Source organism: Sinohyriopsis cumingii, chromosome 13, assembly GCF_028554795.1.
Source record: "Sinohyriopsis cumingii isolate HCF-2022 chromosome 13, ASM2855479v2, whole genome shotgun sequence".
In the NCBI taxonomy this organism is placed as follows: Eukaryota; Metazoa; Mollusca; class Bivalvia; order Unionida; family Unionidae; genus Sinohyriopsis; species Sinohyriopsis cumingii.
Window position 1 is genome coordinate 78246616 of NC_142973.1, and position 20889 is coordinate 78267504.

At 35.8% G+C, this 20889-nt stretch overlaps 1 protein-coding gene across 4 annotated transcripts in view; it reads left to right on the plus strand.

Annotated features, from left to right (window-relative positions):
• Positions 1-20889, plus strand: part of LOC149785865 (protein phosphatase 1 regulatory subunit 16A-like) — a 167443-nt gene that overhangs the window by 53012 nt on the left and 93542 nt on the right. For all 4 annotated transcript variants that reach the window (XR_016425469.1, XM_089979842.1, XM_089979844.1 and 1 more), the window contains exons 2-3: positions 4013-4505; positions 11050-11120. Coding sequence is in view for 3 of the 4 variants with exons in the window: in XM_089979842.1 (XP_089835968.1) it covers positions 4241-4505; positions 11050-11120 (336 nt within the window). In the remaining variant the exon portion in view is untranslated. The remainder of the gene's footprint in view (positions 1-4012; positions 4506-11049; positions 11121-20889) is intronic.

A 20889-nucleotide genomic window follows, 5' to 3' on the forward strand; every position in this document is an offset into this window, starting at 1 on the left:
TTGCTTTGTAGCCATTTTGTTTGTTCAGTTATGCCAGAAGAAATTATATTTTTTTCATCCCTGTTAGGTAATTGCAAAAAGGTTTGAATTTTAAGAGTTGACAGTAGATAATTAAAAATTACTTTCAAAATAATGTTTTTGCATTTGTAGTGTTTTTATTGATTTTTTTCATCTTAAAGCATATAATAGATTTATAATGGTACTCAGTAATAAAGAACATTTCTGACAAACAATAGATACATGTTGTTGTTGTTGTTGTGGGGTTTAACGCCATTTTTCAGCACACGATAGGCTATACATGGCGGCCAGTATTAATGGTGGAGGAAAATAGATACATGTAGATACCCTTCATCTGAATACTTGACACTAGTTAAATTTGTTTTTTGGGGTTTAGTACCATTTTTAAGCACAAACTTAATAAGCAATACATAGCACTAGCCTGTATATTTAGCGAGGATGAACCTGGTAGAACCCCCTCCTCGGGAAGGACCACTGACCCATGACCCACAGTACTGGCAATCTTAGCTTTCTTACATACCCACATACCTGCCAAAGCTGAGACTCCAGCCCATGTGGACAGAAATGATAAGTTTAGCCTGTGACATAGGTATACTGTTAACTAAGTTCAACCTTAGTGTATAAAAACTTCTGCTCTGACCAGATTCCAGGTGGACTTTTAAAGCAGATTTCACTTAAAGCCTAGATTCCACTTATTATTATTTTTATGTGGATTCAGGGTGGAATATGGCCCGAAATATGCATATTACTCATTCTATTACTAGGAGGAATCTGTTTATTCCACCTACTAGGCGGAGTTTATTTATTCCGCATACTAGGCGAAATTTGTTTACTCCGTCTACTATATGGAATCTGTTTATTCCGCTTATTTAGCCTAGATTCCACTTATTATCACATTTAGGCAGATTCAGGGCAGATTCATGGTGGAATATAGCTCGAAATATGCAAATTACTCTGTCTGTTACTATGTGGAATCTTTACTTCTGCCTAATTAGATTGAAATACCCGCAGAACCCCATCCAATAATGAAAATGTCAAAATATTACTCCACCTTGCAGAAATTTCACCTAGAAATAAACTCTGCCTAGAGCTGGAAGCGAAATGCCTTCAGTGTGGAAAAAGATTCCATCTAGTGAAATTAAGTCCAGAACCAAACACAATTTTAATCCGTTCATTAGATAGTTTTTAAAATGCATTGGATTACAGACTTGTGGATATTATTTACAGCAGAAAAAAAATTGATTTCAACATTTTACTCATTCCATTTTTACTTACATTTTGGCCAACAACAGATTACATGTACATCATTTAACTGGAAAAAATAATTAAAAAGGGTAGAACAATTATGAACTGGACCCAACTTTTAAATGTAAATACATGGGACAATGGAATGATTAACCAGGAATTTACAATTATGTTACCAACTCTGAACTTTCTTGTATGAATGAACTGATGGTCAGTGACAGTTGTAATTAATATTCATGTCAATAAGTTGACACACTAATATGTCTCTGAAAGCTAAATAATTAGCAGATTATGCTTGTATGAATGACACATACTGACACACAATAACTAAAGTCTATTTGATCAACCTGATACAACAAAGAATACAAATAGACCAATTAGTTCACTGTGAAAAGAAAGACATTGTGCAAAAAAATGAACAAGCTTTATAAAAACTGGGTTGTGACTGTCACATTTAATTTTATACAGTATTTTTAGCTAATCATTTTATTATCTTATAAACAAGACACTTTTCCTAAATTCTTTCCAAAACCTCTTAAATTTGTTGGGTCACATCATCCAAGCTTGAATATATCAAACAAAATAAAACCTGGAAAGTTATTTTTTTCTACATGTATTATTTTGAAATTTTCTTTCAGTCATTTATGTAATTTAGTAGCATTATCTTTGTAAAATGATTATGATTCAAACGTTCAGTTCATCGCTGTTGCACAACTGAAAAAGTCAAAATTTACATTTAACTTTACAGACGCACAAAAGCCAAGTCCAAATTCTGCCTTATTTAACTGACGTAAATGGCTAAGTTGTTCATTCCACCTAGCTGTTGGTTAGAAAATTAACTAAGTCCAGATTCCTCCTTTCATATAATAGATGCCTGGACTAAGTTACTAATTCCACCTAGATGGTGTTTGGAAAATCAACCAAATCCAAAATTGTGCACAAAGATGTATTATATAACAGGAATTTTGACAATAGTTCATCTTAGAGTTAGACAGACTCTTGATGGATTCATCTTTGACTTCTCCAGTTTTCCATGTCCGCCTTCGTATTAACCAGATTTTTTACATCTTAGGCAGATTCCATCTGGAGTCTCCTTAAGTTCCAGGTGGAATCTGCCTAATTATTTCATATGGGTGTGACATAGGTAAAGTGTTAGCTAAGTTTAGCCTGTGACATAGGTAAGTACAGCTAGGTTTACAGAATAAGGGCACATTTATTTGATGAACTAGAAACAAAAAAAACATAAAAGAAGACTTTGCTTTAAAAAAAGGAATTTTTTTAAATTAAAAGTATATCATACTTTATAGTATTAATTGGATGGGTAATTTACTTAATGGCAGCAAATGGCATCATAGGTTTTGTTTTTGTTTGTTTTTCAGCACATCAACACAAGTAGGTTATTTAGTGCCAAAGCAATTGGAGCAAAGTGTCATGCCCAAGGACACACCATGTTAGCTGACCCAGGGTTTTTGGATTCAAACCACAACCTTTCAGTTGATTGTCTGGCACACTGTTGACTGAGAGATTGTGGCTTGTTTGTTCCAACTTTGGTAAATTTTACAATCAGTAAAGTTTAAGTTGACATTTTGCATAATCTAAACATTTTTTCAATTAGTATCACTATCTAATTTGCATAATTAAAAAAGTCTTTTAGATGAGGATTTGAAGCACTATCTGATTTGCATAGTGATTCAAATAAAAAAATATTGAAATTATCTGATTTGCATAATTTAAAACCAATTTGATGCACTGCAGGGATAGGTTTTCTGATTAACAAAAAGAGCATTTAATCAGAGATGTTTCACAGATGCTTGGTTCATAGGATTACCAGAAGATATTAGCAGAGGGCTTTTTTCTAATAAGTTAAGGGTCATGCAGGTTCTTAGTGGTCTGCTTAATTCTCTGCCATTTATTTCTTGGATATCGAGATGAGTCAAGCAGGATTAAATGGGATCTTTAGCACTGTTGATTGGTTGTTTGCCTCATTTTCAGGAGCTACAATGGCTCAGTGGTTAGCCTGCTGAACTAATGGCTGAAAGGGTGCAGGTTTGAATTCTACCATCGGACCACCTGTGCCAGCTACCATAGTGTGTTCACTTTACTCCAATTGCCTTGGCATGAAATAGCCTACTTGTGTTGCTGTGCCCTAAAGCTCAAAACCAAACCAAATGGTTCAAATCCTTCTGACTGCTTGTTTGCTGCATTTTCATGCCTGGAATAATAGTGTTTGTTATTTGAAGCTATAATGAATTTTGTGCATCTGTCATCAGTATATATGTTGTGTTCATGTGCATTCATACATATTTATGTAGTGTTCATGTACACACACACACACACACATGCTCACACACATATATATTTATGGATTGATGGGTGTGAATATAAATGGCCTTTTTTATTTTTAGCAGGTGCATTTTGATTATAATAGACAAATATGCTCAAAGTTAGACCATTAGAATATTGTTAGTTCAGACCTAAATTGAATAATTGATTTTCATGTCTAGCTGACATCTTTTTTGACAGAAAACTAAAATGATTCTGAGTTCCATCTTCTGGTCTTTGATTTCCGTGATGAGTAATGAATGTCTGTTATCAGAAGTGCATTTTTAATACTAATTTGGTAAGTCATTATATCTTTATTTAGTAATACATTTGTTAACGCTGGAGAGCAAACACTAGGATATATAGAGATTATTTCAAACTACACAATAAGTTGATTTTTTATATGACAATCTTTAATCTCTTTCAGATCTGGTATGGTGTGCAGGAAGTAATGTTCTGGACAAGTCAAAACATTTGGAGAGCCTGATGGAAACCTTTTCAGCTATTCTCCTTGCATTTGCAGATGACATCTGGGTAAACCAAAAGCTGATTCACACTTTGGATTTGGATTTGGATTTATTATTTAAATTACCTGTATTATTTTAGGATCTATTGTTTCCTTGTGCCAAGGAATAGATTTTCGTGAAATTTTACAATGGCTGATCATTCTGAACTCGTGGCAGAAATTGCCTCAGTGGAAAAGATGAACACTTCTGAACGCCTGAAACATGCCAAAAAACGCAGGATAGCTCAGCTGAAACGATGGACTACATATGAAAAACAGTTGGAAAAAGAAAGTTCTAAAAAACGAAAACAGTCGGCTAATAATAAGCAAGTGAAAAAGAATCAGAATCGGCGAGTTAAATTTATCAGCAATATCGTTTTACTGGAAGCAGCAGCAAGAAATGATATAGATGAAGGTGAGTCAGAAATATGTCGCATAGTTTTTCTTTTGCTTGCCATAAAGCAGAGTATATTATGTTGTTGTTATCCATGTGTCTCTTACAAATTTTGTTTATGCACAATAACATAAGTCGTCCATCAGCTACAGCTACCAAACTTTTTGGATGACTTACATTTGGGTTAAGATAGAACCCAAATGATTTCAGGGTAATAGTTTTCATATAAAACTCAAGTTCCCCACCATATACAGTTACCAAAATTTGCGGATGGTTTGCTCTTGGGGCAGGGGAAAACCTTGTTGAATTTGTGGGCAAAGATCAAGATCACAGGACAGAATGAAGATAAATAGGTAATTTTGGGGTTGAAAGGTCGAAGTCAAGATACTGTAGTATCATCAAATTTTTGTTGTTGCCTCGAACCACGAATTTAAATCCTCAATTGAAAATGAGCCACGTAGGATGTGCTCCCCCCTTTTCTTACAGTGTTTCATTCCTAAAGATTAACACAGCTACTAGTATTTGACAAATCAAGGTCATTACTGTAATCTGGTAATTAAATACTTGCTTTTACATGTGCTTGTTTTATTTTTTTATTTTAACCTTTTGAAACAAGAATATAAATCATTTTATATTGTTTCAATGCACAAGTTCGATGAGGTATCAGATAGCTGTAATTTTACACTCACTGCCTTAAATTGATATGTGAGGTAGGTAAGGATAGAGAATTAATAGAGAAAAAGCATAAGGTATTCAAACAATAGTAATACTAAAAATGAAAGAAAAAATAATACAAAACGACAGCATCTGACCTCAAAGTCGTAGCCCCTGAATCTGGGATGGTGTCATTGAAATGGGGTTCTCTGGGGAAAACTGTTTGAAATGGAGTAGTTTCATATTGCTGCTCGGGGTCAACCAATATGCGAGAAGGAAATGGGGTCACATCTGACAGATTCTCCATGGTTTTATTAAGTAACCTTCGATTTCGTTGGTAAACAGCATCATCCCTGGTTTGTACAGAATTTGACCTGCCATTGTGAACTTTGGGGGGTTTCCATACATTGCCAAATTGAACTCTCACAGAATCATTCATGGAAAGGGGTTTAAGTAATTTTGCTGATTTGTCAAAAAACTGTTTTTGTTTTGATTTCGACTGCTGCATTTTCTTTTGAACAATAGTTGGATCAATTGTCAGTGGTTTGAAAAGTTTATTTGTAATGGGTATTATGGATTTTGTTCTTGTACCAAGTAACATTTGAGCCTACCAAGTAAAATTTGAGTTGGTGTATAGCCATAATCCCAGGGTGTATTTCTATATTCTAACAAGGCTAAATAAGAGTTCTGCTTACTGTCCCTTGCTTTGGTGAGCAATTTCTTGGCAATCGAGACTCTTTTTTCTGCCAAACCATTAGACATTGCATGTAATGGACTTGACATCCTGTGTTCGAGACTCCATTTGAGAATTTTTGGGATGAAAATTGTGGTTCATTGTCACTGACACAGACATCAAATACTGTTTTGTGACATGTAGTTTCAGTTTCCCGATAATTATGATACTTGTGTGTCAGGCAATAAATCTTTCTAAAAAAAAATCGACTATAATAATCTAAAGTCATGAGATAACTTTCCATCAAATGCAAACAGGTCAGTACCAATTTTATTTATATGGACTTTGAGGGATGTCATGTGGGATTAAAGGTTCCTTAGCATTGGAGCCACAGTGAGTGAGACATACTGAGCATTTTAACACGTGTTCTGTGATTTCTTTGGACATGCTGGCCAAATGACGCTGTCTTTTGTGCATTCTAATGTCTTGTTTACTCCCAGATGACCAGTGTGCACAGCTGGTATCATCTCCTGCCGAGACCTTTGGGCTCAATTAACTTTTGACCTCTGAAAATTAAGTTATCTTCTACAGATAACTTAATTATAGTATTTATCAAAGTTTGCATTTACGGGTCAATTTTGCTAATGCTCTTCAGAGATTCTAATCGTGATCTGTGACAAGCTGTTTGATCATATGTACCTGAAGGTCGAGTCCTTCAGTCAATCTTGGGTATGTGTCCTGAAATGATTGTCTTAGTAAATAATCACTAATGGGCAAATCTTTCCCTTGTACATGATGCACTTAAATATCATACTGCTGAAACTGCAGCATCTTGCATTGAAGGTATGGAGGGGCTGCTGAAAGGGGCATCCTCATGAACGACTCAATCGGTTTGTTATCTGAGTGCACCCTAACTGGTCTAGCAAAACACTAATTATTGAAAATGTTTACAGCCAAACAGTATAGCCAGCATATCTTTTTCTATCTGAGCATACCCTATTTCGGTTTGTGTTAGGCTTTTGGGGTGACTGTCTTGCATAAGGCATGCTCCAGTACCATATTTGAAAGCGTCTGCTTCAAGTGTTAATGGCTAATGGTTGAGTCTAAGTAAACCAGCACAGGGTGTTGCATGATTATCATGTCTTTCTTCAAGAGGGCACATAAAGGGCTTGTAACGTCTGCTAAATTTGGCGCAAATTTAGAAAGATAGTCAACCATTCCACATAGGTTTTCTAATTTGGACCAGTTTTGGGGAGCATCGAGTTTAAGAATAGCCTCAACCTTGTTTTGATCAGGTTTTAAACTTAATGAGCTTATTGTATGCCCAAAAAAATATACTTCTGTTGCACCTATTGTGCATTTGTCTGTATTTTGTAGTACAACTAGAACTTCCAGATTATTTGGTATCATTATGGAGATACATTTGTCTACCTTTCTATAATACCACCCACTTTAGTATATCATACATGACCTTGATGCTACGGGGCTAGGTAGTAGGCTACTACTTACTGCCACGTAAACTCGTCGCCAGGGGTTAATGTGTTAATACTATCATTCTGCATATAACATCAAAGACCTGGGACCGCTCCAGTGGCCTAGTGGTTAGAGCGTCTGCCTCGGATGCGGGAGGTTGTGGGTTTGATCCCCGGCCGAGTCATACCAGAAACTTACAAAAATGGTACTAACAGCTTCCTCGCTTGGTGCTCAGCATTAACTGAGCAGTGTTAGGACTGGTTGGCCTGGTGTCAGGATAATGTGACCGGGTGAGACATCATGCTGCATGTATGCGACATGATGCCCCAGTGCTAGACATCACTATAAACTGCCACACTGCAGAGATTGTAGTGATATGACTGATTTTTTTTTAAAGCTACATTAAAAATCCAAATCACACACACACACACACATAGACCTGGACTAGACTTCATGGAAGGCTTGAACTTTAGTTAACAATAAAGCTTGTTGATTTTGGAGCTGAAAAGGTCAACAGTCAGTGTGCATGATTTAAGGAAGAAAAATTGTTTTGTTACAAAATTGTTTGTTCTTGACCAGAGTAAGGAAGAAGGTTGCTGATTTTGTGATTCAAAGACCAAAATCACTTTAAGAAGCAGAAAGGTTTTTATGTGATAACTTCTTCTGGAATATGTATTTTGATCAGAGTATGTGGAAGGCTTGCCCTTAATATATGAAATAAGTCTATTGAGATCAAAAGATCAAAGATCAGGGTCATTATGGCTAAAGGAAAAAGCAATTTTCAGAATAATGTTTGTTCATACGATGATCAGATTTTGTAGGTGGCTTGCACTTGGGTAATGGGGAACCAGTACATTCTGTATCTAATAGTCATAGCTTACTGTCATGGTAACATGGAACAAGTTCAGGGGAAATTTTCCCACCCCAGAGTTCCATTGTTCCCCTAAATTTAACAAATCCCAATTTCTTTATCAATACAGGTGATTTCTTCTCTGGATGACCATTATTATGTAATTTACAAAGAGCAGAATTTTGCACATGGTCTTCAATTTATCCAGTATCAGTGGCACCATGCATCTATGGTGTATTCACAGTACAATCAGTATTTTTGTGCTGGGTTTTAAATTTTGTAACATTAAATGTATTTTTGTAATTGCCGGAAGTATTGACATAAGGTCACTGTAATAATTGTAAAGTTAAAACGTTGAATCTGAAACCGACTATTCTATCCAAAAGCATAACATTAATTTGTGTGACGGGTTGACTTTATGAAATCTTAAAATAAATTCTGCAACATTTTGCGTACTAAAAACAATTTCATCATATGGAACATATGATATGGAAGAATGAAGATTTCCATTTTCACATTCCTCTACACAGAACTGTATCAGATTTTACATTCAGTGGAAGCTTGTTCACAGAACTGTACAAGATTATTGGAAGCTTTCCTTAAATGACTGTTCCTGGTTTTGATGGATGAAGGTTTCTATGGGATGTTGATCTCAGCTGGCAATATTTTAAATAAAGCCTGAATAATTCCTGAAGATACATTGATGCAACCACATTTGAAAATGAACTAAGTCATCTAAATCAAATCAGTTACACTCTATAAGTCATTTTATGCATATTTATACTAGAAATTGGTGTTATTATCCCTGTTTTTCTTCAATTTTGGTATGACCATTAATGCTGAAGATTGATGATAAACAAGGACAGAAACTCAGTGACCTGTTCAGATGGATGTGGGGATGATGCAAAAAAAAAATCCAGGATAAAATGTGTTCACGATCAAACTTGCATGGACAAAATTGTGTCCAATTTTATCTGATTAAATTTGAATACGTTCTTTGCAAAATTTTGATAAGTGCTAGAATTTCAGTGGTTACATTGAAAAGTGACTTAATTTAGTGGTTACTTTGAAAAGTGTTTGAATTTGCTCCAACAAATACTAGAAACATGCTTGGAAATGGTCAGTAGCCCTTGACAAGTGCTTAATTGTTAATCAAAATGCATGCCATAGGCAACCATTGATTTACAAATATAAATACATGTCTCACCAACAAACAGGGATCTGTTTAAAAAAAATCAGAAGTGAATAATAGCATTGCACTTGCCTGTTGGGAGTAAATCTCTTTTGACAATCACTTACATGTTCTTGTACTTGGCTTGTTTTGGGATCACATACACCTTGCGATGTAAAAAATGAATGGATGATGTGTTGATAGGGACATTGAGGCTAACAGAAGGTTGGTCAAGTATTCTATGATGAGAAGAATATTTTCAAGCACATTTATTACAGGTGTTGTATATGGGTAATGGGTGTAATGATAAACAACGAGAAGTTGTGTGTGTTAAACAGATGTTAGATTAATGAGTGAAGTGTTCTTGAGTCCAGTGTCATGGACCATGGCAGGAGTGAAAAACACAAAAATAATGCAGCATTAAGAGAGAGAAAGAGAAAGGGAGAGAGAGAGAGTGATTGATTCCAAACTGATGGACATCAGATGATTACAACCCACAGCCCCAAGCCCTCTCAGCTACAATGTCATTACCTGGGCATAGTTTTAAAAAGACATACTGGAGTTCTTGCCTGAGAGTGAAAGACACCGTTGCCTCATTTAGCATGCTTGGATAACTTGTGAATCCACCTATAATGCAGAGGCAGGTGAGGATCCCATTTTTTATCATAAAAATACTCTAATTTGGCCCCTGTTTGCTGAAGGTGAATCAATCCTTGATCAAAATTGGTAAATGAAACCGTGATATAACTTTTCAAAATACAACCTCTCTTTTATTCTGACATGAAAAGTGTCGGTCATCTGTCATAGTGATACCTATGAGTGTTTCTGCAAAAAGTGAATTAAGTGCAGACTGTTTGGATCTCCGGGTTGTGGACATATTTGTTATATTGTTACTGTCAGTTACAAGTAGACCTGCTTTGTACTCTCACATTACGTCTTTTGTATCAAATCACGTAAAGGAAATTGAATAAAAAAGTTGAAAGGCATGCAAAGGCAAAGTTTGACAGAATGTTTCATTCTTTGACAGTTGCCTTGATAAACATGCATGTAATTTATTTAAAAAAATATAACCAACTGCAAACCTGGAACTGCTTTTATTTCTAAGATGTCATTTTTTTTTAAGCTAATGGATGATTTCAGAGACATGGCTAAAGATGAATTTCAGATGATAAATTTTATGATAGAAATGTTCTGTCACAGTAGATGATAAGATAGTACATCTGAAAGAATTAATGTTATGATAATGTTATTGAAGATGGCTTCAGTTGGATTTGCTAGAAGAATGTTGGTTTCTTTCAAAGCTGGAAATTCTATAATTTTTATGATAAACTACTGCTTGTTGAGGCCATACTTTAGCTTATGCTATCAATGATTTGACTTAATTGATAGATAAAGGAAATGCATAATAAATTGTTTTATCATTGCATGAGATTGATGCAAGAATGTCAATATTGTAACTTTTGGTACAGTTCAAGAACAAAACTTTCTTTTTAGTGGTTCATTAGTGTCAGAAAAATAACAGAACTTTAGCAAGTGTTGTTTTTAATGTATATTTGAGAGAATTTGTAATCTTAAAATTTTATAACTAAACCTTGTTTCATAAAAAATGTAAACATGTATGAATTTCTAACTTGCCAAAGTTCCCACACTTGATTTTTTGTCATGTAAAATTAAAGTATTTAGTATTGTCTTCTAAATGATGTTCTTTTTTTTTACTTAATCTATAATTTTGTTCTTATTTCAGTTCGAAGGTTGTTAACGAGTGGAGTGTCTCCCAATGTGACAAATGAGGATGGATTGACAGCACTGCATCAGGTAGATTACGTTACTGATGGAAAATCATTGTGACCAGAGTCCTAATGACTAAGTTTCCCCTACTCATTAGCATTTTGATATTTCTAAACTCAAAATTTATTTTGTCCTGTCTGTCTGTCCCAAGGTCCATGACAGCAAGTTAATCCTTGTATTATTGTGGTTCATCTGCATTTCATGAACACATTTCTTTTTTTAATTTTTAACCCACCAACCTCCAACATTTTTGTAAAGCCCAGTAGCACATTAAAGCATCTAGTGTCACGTTTTTTAATTTTGTCTCAGTAGTCAAGCTAGATAATTAAATTTTTATGAGCAATTTACTGTTAAAATGCAAATCTACATTTTTTTAAATGTGTCTCAAAAGAACTGAGTCACAGAAAGCATTCTGGCTTAAAGATATGAATTATGGAGAAAGCTGTAACAAGTATGGGTACCATAAAATTATTGTTTTAATGTCAGTCATGACTAGCCTCTCACTATTCTTAAACTTGACCATTCTACAATAGAAATACCTCCCTGTTTTTGAGATTTCCTAGAACATGTACATTGACTGATCTTCGTTTTTAGATGACCACACATGGTCAGCACATGGAAAGAGGCACAGTGAGGAGAAGAAATATATACTAGTGATGGTTTTGCTAAATGCCAGTGCTTGATATTCATAATTCTTCTTGGTAAAATTATCTTGTTCATATCTGTCAAAATTTTATTGTTAAATATGTCAAAATATAAATGGGTCATTGTAACACAAAATCTGGGTAACTGGGTCATATTCCTGCTGTTTCAGCACTTTTAGTTGTGGTATGGTCTGTGTGAATGGGCCTGTCTTTCATTTAGTAATGATTAGCCAATCATGTCATGCAAGGGTGTGTGGGTAGGTGATGTCATATACATATGGATGCCTGAGAGTGAAAATACATATTTGAGGTACATAATGGGAACATAAGAGAGAAACTTCATAAAAAGACATGCAAGATGCAGACAGATGGGCACTTATAATAGAGATAGAAAACTAATAGATAAATAATGGAGAGATAGATCTGAGAGTGGACAACTACATCAAGAAACCATGTAGCTAAACTGCAGTGTAGAACATGGAGAAGTGGACAGAACTTTAATATACTTCTACGCTCCCTGCTCCTATGAAAGAGCGTGGGGCTGTTTGTGGCAGGAATAGGTAATCATTATTATGGGTTGTAACAAATTATCCATTCATAGTTTATACAACAGTGACTACAAATGATGGGTCTTGGTATCCTCATGATTATTGTTATCACAATCTTTGAATAGTTTGCTTTTAGTAGAGATCCCAGGAACTCAGGAGGTTTCAGTAATGTTTTATAAGATTACTCTAAATCAACAATGATCTTCTTGTGTTTATAATTCATAAACAGAATAAAACAAATAATCTCAAAAATGCTCGTTTTTCAGTACAAATCACTAATAAAGAATAACTTAGAGCCTGATGCATCCCTCATTGTTATTAAATTTCATGTTATTTTTTATTGGTGGTGAAGTTTTTGTCAGAACTTTTATTTATAAATGTCTCAAGTGGTTGGTAAGTGGGTGCTTAAGAAAGCCCCATGAGACACTTAGTCAACTTGTATATCATGCACAAAATATACATGAATGGACAGATGTCCCATTTGTTGTCTGATCAGAGGACATTTGGTTCTTTGCAAAAAGTCGGTATTTGTATAAGAAGAGGAAAGGAAGCATGCATTGCTTTTCTTTTGAGAACAATAGGAATAGAAAGTGTGCAAAAGTTGCATGGAATTTATGGCATCTCCCCAAATAATGCAGGGAGATAACATCATCATCATGGGGGGGAAATACTGCTACTACCTGTGATATAGCAAGATTTTCTCAGAGGATAGCGTGCACTCCCCCAATGAAAAAGGGAAGAAAAGCACTCCTATTAAACATGATTGTGTAGTCTTCTAAAAATAAGGCAGCTTCTGTTGTAAAGGGCAATGATATTGCTTGGTCTGAGTCCAAGTCCCCCATCCCTCAGCTGTGTGATGGCAGGGAAGCAATGCACCAAGATCAAGAACAGTAATACCCCTAGTGGTGTTTGAACTGAGCCCAAATTCAGAGACTCCTTGCGCCGCCTCTTTGAGGGAGGGGCAGGATTCCCATAATATCTGAGATACTTGAGGAGTTGTCAAAAATGTACATGTGTATGAGCTAAGATCCATCTTAAACAAGTTATATTTACCTAAACCAAATTCAGAGTTTTATAAGGAGAGTTTTGCTTTTTCTGGAGCCAACTTTGGAATTCCATACCATGTTTTAAAGTCAGCTGATGCGTGTCAAGCTTTCATAAAGCTTCTTAGTCAACACCTACAGAAACAATCATTTGTATGATTTTGTTTAATTCAGTACATGTACTACTTCTTTTTACAACATTGTTATCATGTACTCACCAATAATGTTTTACTGTTTGTATGAATCCTGTATGTACTCATTCTTAAAGCCTTGTGCATATTTTATTGTAGCAGTAGATCAGTTGTCTTGTTTATTGTCTGGTTTTTAATAGCATTTGTTGTCTAAAGACACCTAATCATGCACACAAAAAATCATTATGTATATATTTGTGCAAACGTCATTGTAGAAGGCCTCGCGGAAGATTGGTCAGTTGATCAGATGGGCTTCTTCTTCAAATAAAGTCTGTTATTATTATTGTCATCATCATCATCATTATTATTATTATTATTATTGTAGATAATGCAAATGCAACCCCTGGAGGGTTGGATGTTACTGTAGCTTTTCTCATTGTGAAGGATTTTAACTGGTCATTTGACTGCCATTGGCCTAAAGTAACCAGCCATTGACTGGTCACTTATCACCAGGTACTGATCACTGGCCTTTGGCCACTGGTCACCAAGCATGAGACACTGATCAACAGATTGGGTACCAGTCTTCACTGCATGCCAAATCTAAATATAGCGCCATTGATGTGTTCAAATCACCCCCACCACTACATTCCCTATATAACCAATCATTTTAGGAACAGATCCTACTTTTATGCATTCAACTGAGATAGGAAATTGGACTGATGTCCCTTCCTTTCTCATGTTTCCTTTTAATCGTTTTGGTATGTGGGCCCCCACCTTTAAGGGAGAAAACAACCTTTACCACCATGGATGTCATCTCTGAGGCCCTCTGTGTGTATGAATGATGACGTTGAACAATAATCACAGGTTCCACTGGAAAGGTTATGGAAGTAGAGGGTTAGTCCCTCATCCTCAGAGAGGTCAAGGAGAGATGAGTATTCTTGTTCTTTTTACATGACATGAATAAGGACAGTTCTCTTATGTCATGTTTTGTGTCACAGAATATCGATGTCCCTACTTCCTAGACTTTACTGTTATTGTCCTGGATCCATTATCTAACCAATCGTCAGAACAGGAAGATGATATTTTGTCAGTTATCATAGATTCCCAGGAATTTAACTGAATTTCAGGAGGATAGAGAATACTTTCCCTCCGAAGATCGCCAAACCGTTCTCACCAAGCATCACAAGTCGTTGAGGAGGAGGAGGAGACTTGATAATTTAAAATGGCTGTCAACAAAGTCTACCTCCTTCTTGCCCTTGACTTGAACCTTAAGCCCAAGTGTTCAAATGACACTAGGATTCTTTCTTGCTTAGAAAAAAATATGCAAGGGGCAATGCCCAGACTACACTTGATACTGCTTCCTCCCCCCCAGTGGTCAGATAATCTGCACAAAGGCTGAGCAAAAGTCAAGAATTGTTGAGATGAAATAAAGGATATGCTAAATTGAGACACTCAACATCAGCCTTGAGCTATCTCAGGTTTTTTAAATCTGATGTCACTGTCTGACCTTGATGTGCCTGTACCATAAGTTCTCTGATGTCACTGTCTGACCATGATGTGCCTGTACCATAAGTTCTCTTGTGTCACTGTCCATGCTTGATGTGCCTGTACCATAAGTTCTTTGGTGTCACTGTCTGACCTTGATGTGCCTGTACCATAAGTTCTCTGGTGTCACTGTCTGATCTTGATGTGCCTGTACCATAAGTTCTCTGGTGTCACTGTCCATGCTTGATGTGCCTGTACCATAAGTTCTCTGGTGTCACTGTCCATGCTTGATGTGCCTGTACCATATGTTCTCTAGTGTCATTGTCCATGCTTGATGCAAGATTTACATCTTAACTTTTTATCTTCAAATTGACATCTTTAACATTTCTCCATGTAGCTTTTTCTTTAGTTTATTAAATTAGGAAAAGGTTAGTGCTACTTTTTGGAGGATAAATTAAAGATTTTCTTAAAATGAGGAGATTCCCCAAACCATATTTTTTTATTTGTTGAAAGGAAATTAAAAGGTTACTTAGCAATATATTTTTTTTTTGTGTCTGTTTAATTTCATTTCTGGGTTCCAGTTGGCTGATTGGTCACTATAAACTTCAAAACTTCAGACATCATAATGATATGATTAGAAAATTGTTAAAGCTATGTTAAAAATAAAAAAATAAAAAACATTTCGGAGCCTCCGTTGGCTCAGTTTTCACTATAATCTATCACACTGCAGACATCATAGCAATATGACTAAAAATTTGTTAAAGCTACATAAAAAATAAAAAAACATATTTTGGGGCCCCAGTTAGCTGAGTGGTCACTATCAACTGCCACACTGCAGACATCATAGGAATATGACTAGAAAATTGTTAAAGCTACATTAAAAATAATTTAAAAAACACATTTCGGGGCCCCAGTTGGCTGAGTGGTCTAAGATTCTCACCTTTATGGATCACTTATATCTCACATCTGTGTGGGTTCAAGTCTTAGCTTGGTCAACAAGTTTATGCAAGGAAACTTACCTAAGTAGCTTCCCTTGGGTGTATACATGCCTCAGGTTCTTCTTCACGAAAATATAGTTCTGATCACAGTGTATAGCCAACACATGCTGAAAAATGTCTAAGCCCTGTCAAACCAAATCTTAATTTCCCTAGTTCATTACTTTTACAGAATGACGTTAAACCCCACAAAACCATACCTTAATTTCACTAGTTCTTTACTTTACAAAATGGCATTAAACTCCACAAAACCAAATCAAACCTTAATTTCAATAGTTCTTTAGTTTACAGAATGATGACTGTTCAGAGTATTGTAGGATCATTTTTATCATTGTAAAAATTGACTGGAATCTTGTGGGAATGATTTATTGGTAGATTGAAATACAACTTTTACTTAATTTATCTTTGCTACTTGGAAGCAAATGCCAGTCCCAGTACAGTTGTCATCAATTTCAAATCCTTTATTCCTACAAGAATGTTAATTTCCAAATTATATTCTGCTGAACCCAGTATGGGAGATTGCTCACAAAAGATAATTTCTATTTGAGCTAATGGAATATGACAAGGTGCCTAAATCAGCTGCCTTGATTCTAAATTGGTTAATATGAAAACTGATCATGCAGCTTCTGCTAAGGTTTATTGACTTGACTGCCTGTGATGGACAATATACTGCTGTATTGTAATGAGTGTTCTATACTACCATATTGTAATGAGTGTTCAGCTACAAAATCACTTGACTCAGATCTGTCATGTAATTCTCCTGCAGATAACAGACCCTGGTCTGCTGCCAGATGGTCTGATGGTATTCACAGACCATGGTCTGCCACCAGATGGTCTGATGGTATTCACAGACTCAGATCTGATGCCAGATGGTCTGATGGTATTCATGGACCCTAGTCTGCCGCCAGATGGTATGATGGTATTCACAGACCGTGGTCTGCCACCAGATGGTCTGATGGTATTCACAGACTCAGATCTGATGCCAGATGGTCTGATGGTATTCACGGACACTGGTCTGCCACCAGATGGTCTGATGGTATTCACAGACCCTGGTCTGCCGCCAGATGGTCTGATGGTAGCTTTGGGTCTGTGCTGTATTCACAGACCCTGGTCTGCCGCCAGATGGTCTGATGGTAGCTTTGGGTCTGTGCTGTATTCACAGACCCTGGTCTGTCACCAGATGGTCTGATGGTATTCACATACCCAAATCTGCTGCCAGATGGTCTGATGGTAGCTTTTGACTGTGCTGTATTTACAGACCCAGATCTGCCAACAAATGGTTTAATGGTAACTTTGGGTCTGTGCTGTGTTCACATATCCTGATCTGCCAACCGATGGTGTAATGGTAGCTTTGGGTCTGTGCTATATGCATTTTCAGGGTTAAAAAAGTATCTGGTTACTTGTCCTATATGGCAAGTAAATTTTAGTTTTCCTGCATGGCATGTGCCTTGTAATTTTTAGTTTTCCTGCATGACAAGTGTCTTGTAACTTTTAGTTTTCCTGCATGGCAAGTGACTTGTAACTTTTAGTTTTCCTGCATGACAAGTGTCTTGTAACTTTTAGTTTTCCTGCATGGCAAGTGACTTGAAACTTTTACATGTCCTGCATCAATTTTACTTTTTCTACATTGTACATAATACTGAAACTGCATAAAATGCCACTCATCCGACTGGAGGAGGATCTTAATAAGTGTCAGCCCTTCCTCAGCTACCAGTTGTAAATGTGAGCAAATGAGTGCAATTTTTTAGCTTTGACACTGTTTATGGATAAATACGGTGTTTGTCCACAATTTACCATGAAAAATTCCATGCTTAGCTAGAGGAGGTCAGGAGAAAGCTTGTCAGGTAAAGCCAAAGTCTGGTTTAAATGAAAAAGTATGTACAGAAATCAAGGTTACCATTTATCTGACAATCTCTTTTATGCTGCATATTTCAGTGGAATGTTTTGATGGAGATAACTTAAAAATCTTTTCCTAATTGGACTTGATGAATCAAGTTTTTAATGGAAATTGTTTGCATTAGTTTGGCAAAATTAGAATATTCTTTTATTCAATTGTTAGAAGGTCATCACTGCTCACACTTTACATAGATTGGTATCTGTTAAGCACATTCACAGCAGGGTCCATTCTAAAACTGAATTCGGGGCAAGCACAACATCATTAGAAGAAAAGGGGGGTAATCTGTGACTGTATAAGAGATGTTGGCATCTCATGAGGTGTATAAAATGGTTTAAATATACTAATTTGATGTCAGGCAAGGTGGCCTGATAAAAGAGGTGGTCAGTTTTGAGAGGGCCTGTCAAGAGTGCATACCAATCATGCAGTAACTTGGTAATATACCGTCTAGTTGTTTAGATCATTATGTGTCTGAATTCAATGGGAAAAATTAACAGCAAAATTAGGTTAAGAAAGACGAAGCACATGTACAGTTAGGTCCATGTTTTGTTTTAGCAAAAATAAACAGATAATGTACAACAGTGAAAAGTCCTTAAATTTTAAATTTTTGTTGGCATGAAAAGTCCTTTAACTTCAGAATAATGAGTTTAATGCTTAAAAATCCTATAATAGGTAGTAAAGAAACGTTAAACCTGATTCGGAACACCAAATTTGAAAACTTTACAATTATATGCTTTTTGGACAGAATTATTTCTATGTATGCAGTGGAACCACGCTATAATGCAATAATTGGGGTCCAAAAATTGGATCAAGTTAATAGTGGGGTCACATTAATGCAGGGTTTTACAGTATTTTACTTTTTTCAGAGAACAGTGCATTGGCACATCTACATTTATTCATGTCTAATGTACATCATGAATAGGGTATCAACACCGTTTACTGTCGTGCCGTTGTGGCATGCAATTCATCCATAATGCATGAAATTCCATTGAAAAATTGCACACAGATTTAATATATTCAATAATTTTGTCACAGATCATTGTGTCTGAATTCAACGTCTAATATATAGCATGAACAAGAGTATTAACACCGTTTACTTACTATCTGATATCGTACCATTGTGACATGCAGTTAATTCATAATACATGTAATTCCATTGCAAAAATTGCATACATATGTAAACTATTCAGTAATTTTGTCACAGATCATTATGTGTCTGAATTCAATGGGAAAAATTAACAGCAAAATTAGGTTAAGAAAGACTAAGCACATGTACAGTTCTTTACGTTCCAGGGTCTGTGAACAGTGCCTGTACAAATTTCATACTGCTAAAAGTTTATCATATGCGTTTCTGTGTACCTTTATCCATTGTAAATTTCCAATAATTAACACTTGCATGCCTTTTCATTTGAACGACTACAGCAATAATAATTAACAAACAACACATGCTTTCAGCATGCATATAGCTTTTACTTCAGATTTTGTGAATATCAAAAGAAATGTGAAAAATACTTTTATAAAGACTTTTAAGTTGAACACATGTACAATTTCATACCCTTTCAATTCCCAGCTAATAAAGTGGACATTATTTACTGGTCAATTGATTGCATCTAATAACACCGCCAAGCCCAGCAAACATGTAGGTGGCTTTCATGTTTTGATGTTTATCAAATTGTGAGAATATTTTATCAACCACCGCATTGTCTGCTGTGTGGTTGTGTATGCAGTTAGAGAAGAAACACATGTCAGCTATTGCTATTGTATACAGAATTAAATGAAGACTATCACAAAGACAACTTACTGGCTTTACTCGTGGACCAGTAATAAGTAACATTTCCAATAATGTTTATTTTGGCGTAACATTTCAAGAACCTGGTGATATTGTTAAATTTTGGAAGCCACACCACGATCATATTATATTAAAATTCATATGTGAACTCTTCCCCCAAATGATAATAAACATTTTACACACTATTTCTTGTTCCTTAAAAAAAATACAATAAAAATACATGTACATATACGTATATTTTCAGGAACCATCCCACGATCATATTATGTTCGAATTCAAACACGATCTCTTCCCCAAAATGATAAAAAAAAACATTTATACACTTTTTCACATATTTTGAAGATGTGTGAATGAATATAAGAAATTTCGGGAGCCACGCCATAACCACATTATATTCGAATTCACGTTATCGCTGTGTGTGTTATAGCGGGGTCATATTGTACTCATATAAGTTGAGTCCAATGCAGTCAGCATAGACTTTGATCGGGCTTTACATAATGTGCTGGCAGATCAGGGTCTTATTTGTTCTACTGATTACTCCAAACTACATAGACCCAGATCTATGGGTGTATTTTGTGGCAGCCGTACAAATGGTATTAGTGTTGTGTTATTGGTTGAGAATTCACTCAATTGGCCAAAAATGGTGGCTGAGTAAGATTTAAAGCTATGTTAAAAATCTAGATCGCACACACACACACACACAGACTGGACCAGTGCATATTTTTACCAGACCAGATGAATATATATTTTTAGTACTTGCCAGACTGGATGAGTACATATTTTTACCAGACCAGATGAGTACATACTTTTAGGGGGCCCCAAGTGGCCGAGTGGTCTAAAGCACTCACCGTTACTGATCACTGCCATCTCACATCTGTCTGTGTGGGTTCAAGTCTCTGGCTCGGCCAATGTGGGTATTGGAGAAATGGCTTTAAACCCTATAAAAACAACATCAGCAACAACAACATGTTGTTAGTACTTACCATACTGAAGGAGTACATATTTTTAGTACTTACCATACTGGATTAGTACTTACTTTTAGTACTTGCTTGGCTAGATGAGTACATATTTTTAGTATTTGGCAGACTAGATGAGTACATATTTTTAGTACTTGCCAGACTAAATGAATACATATATTTAGTACTTGCCAGACTAAATGAATCCATATATTTAGTACTTGCCAGACGTGATGAGTACATATTTTTACCAGATTGGATGACTGCATATTTATAGTACTTGCTAGACATGATGAATGCATATTTTTAGT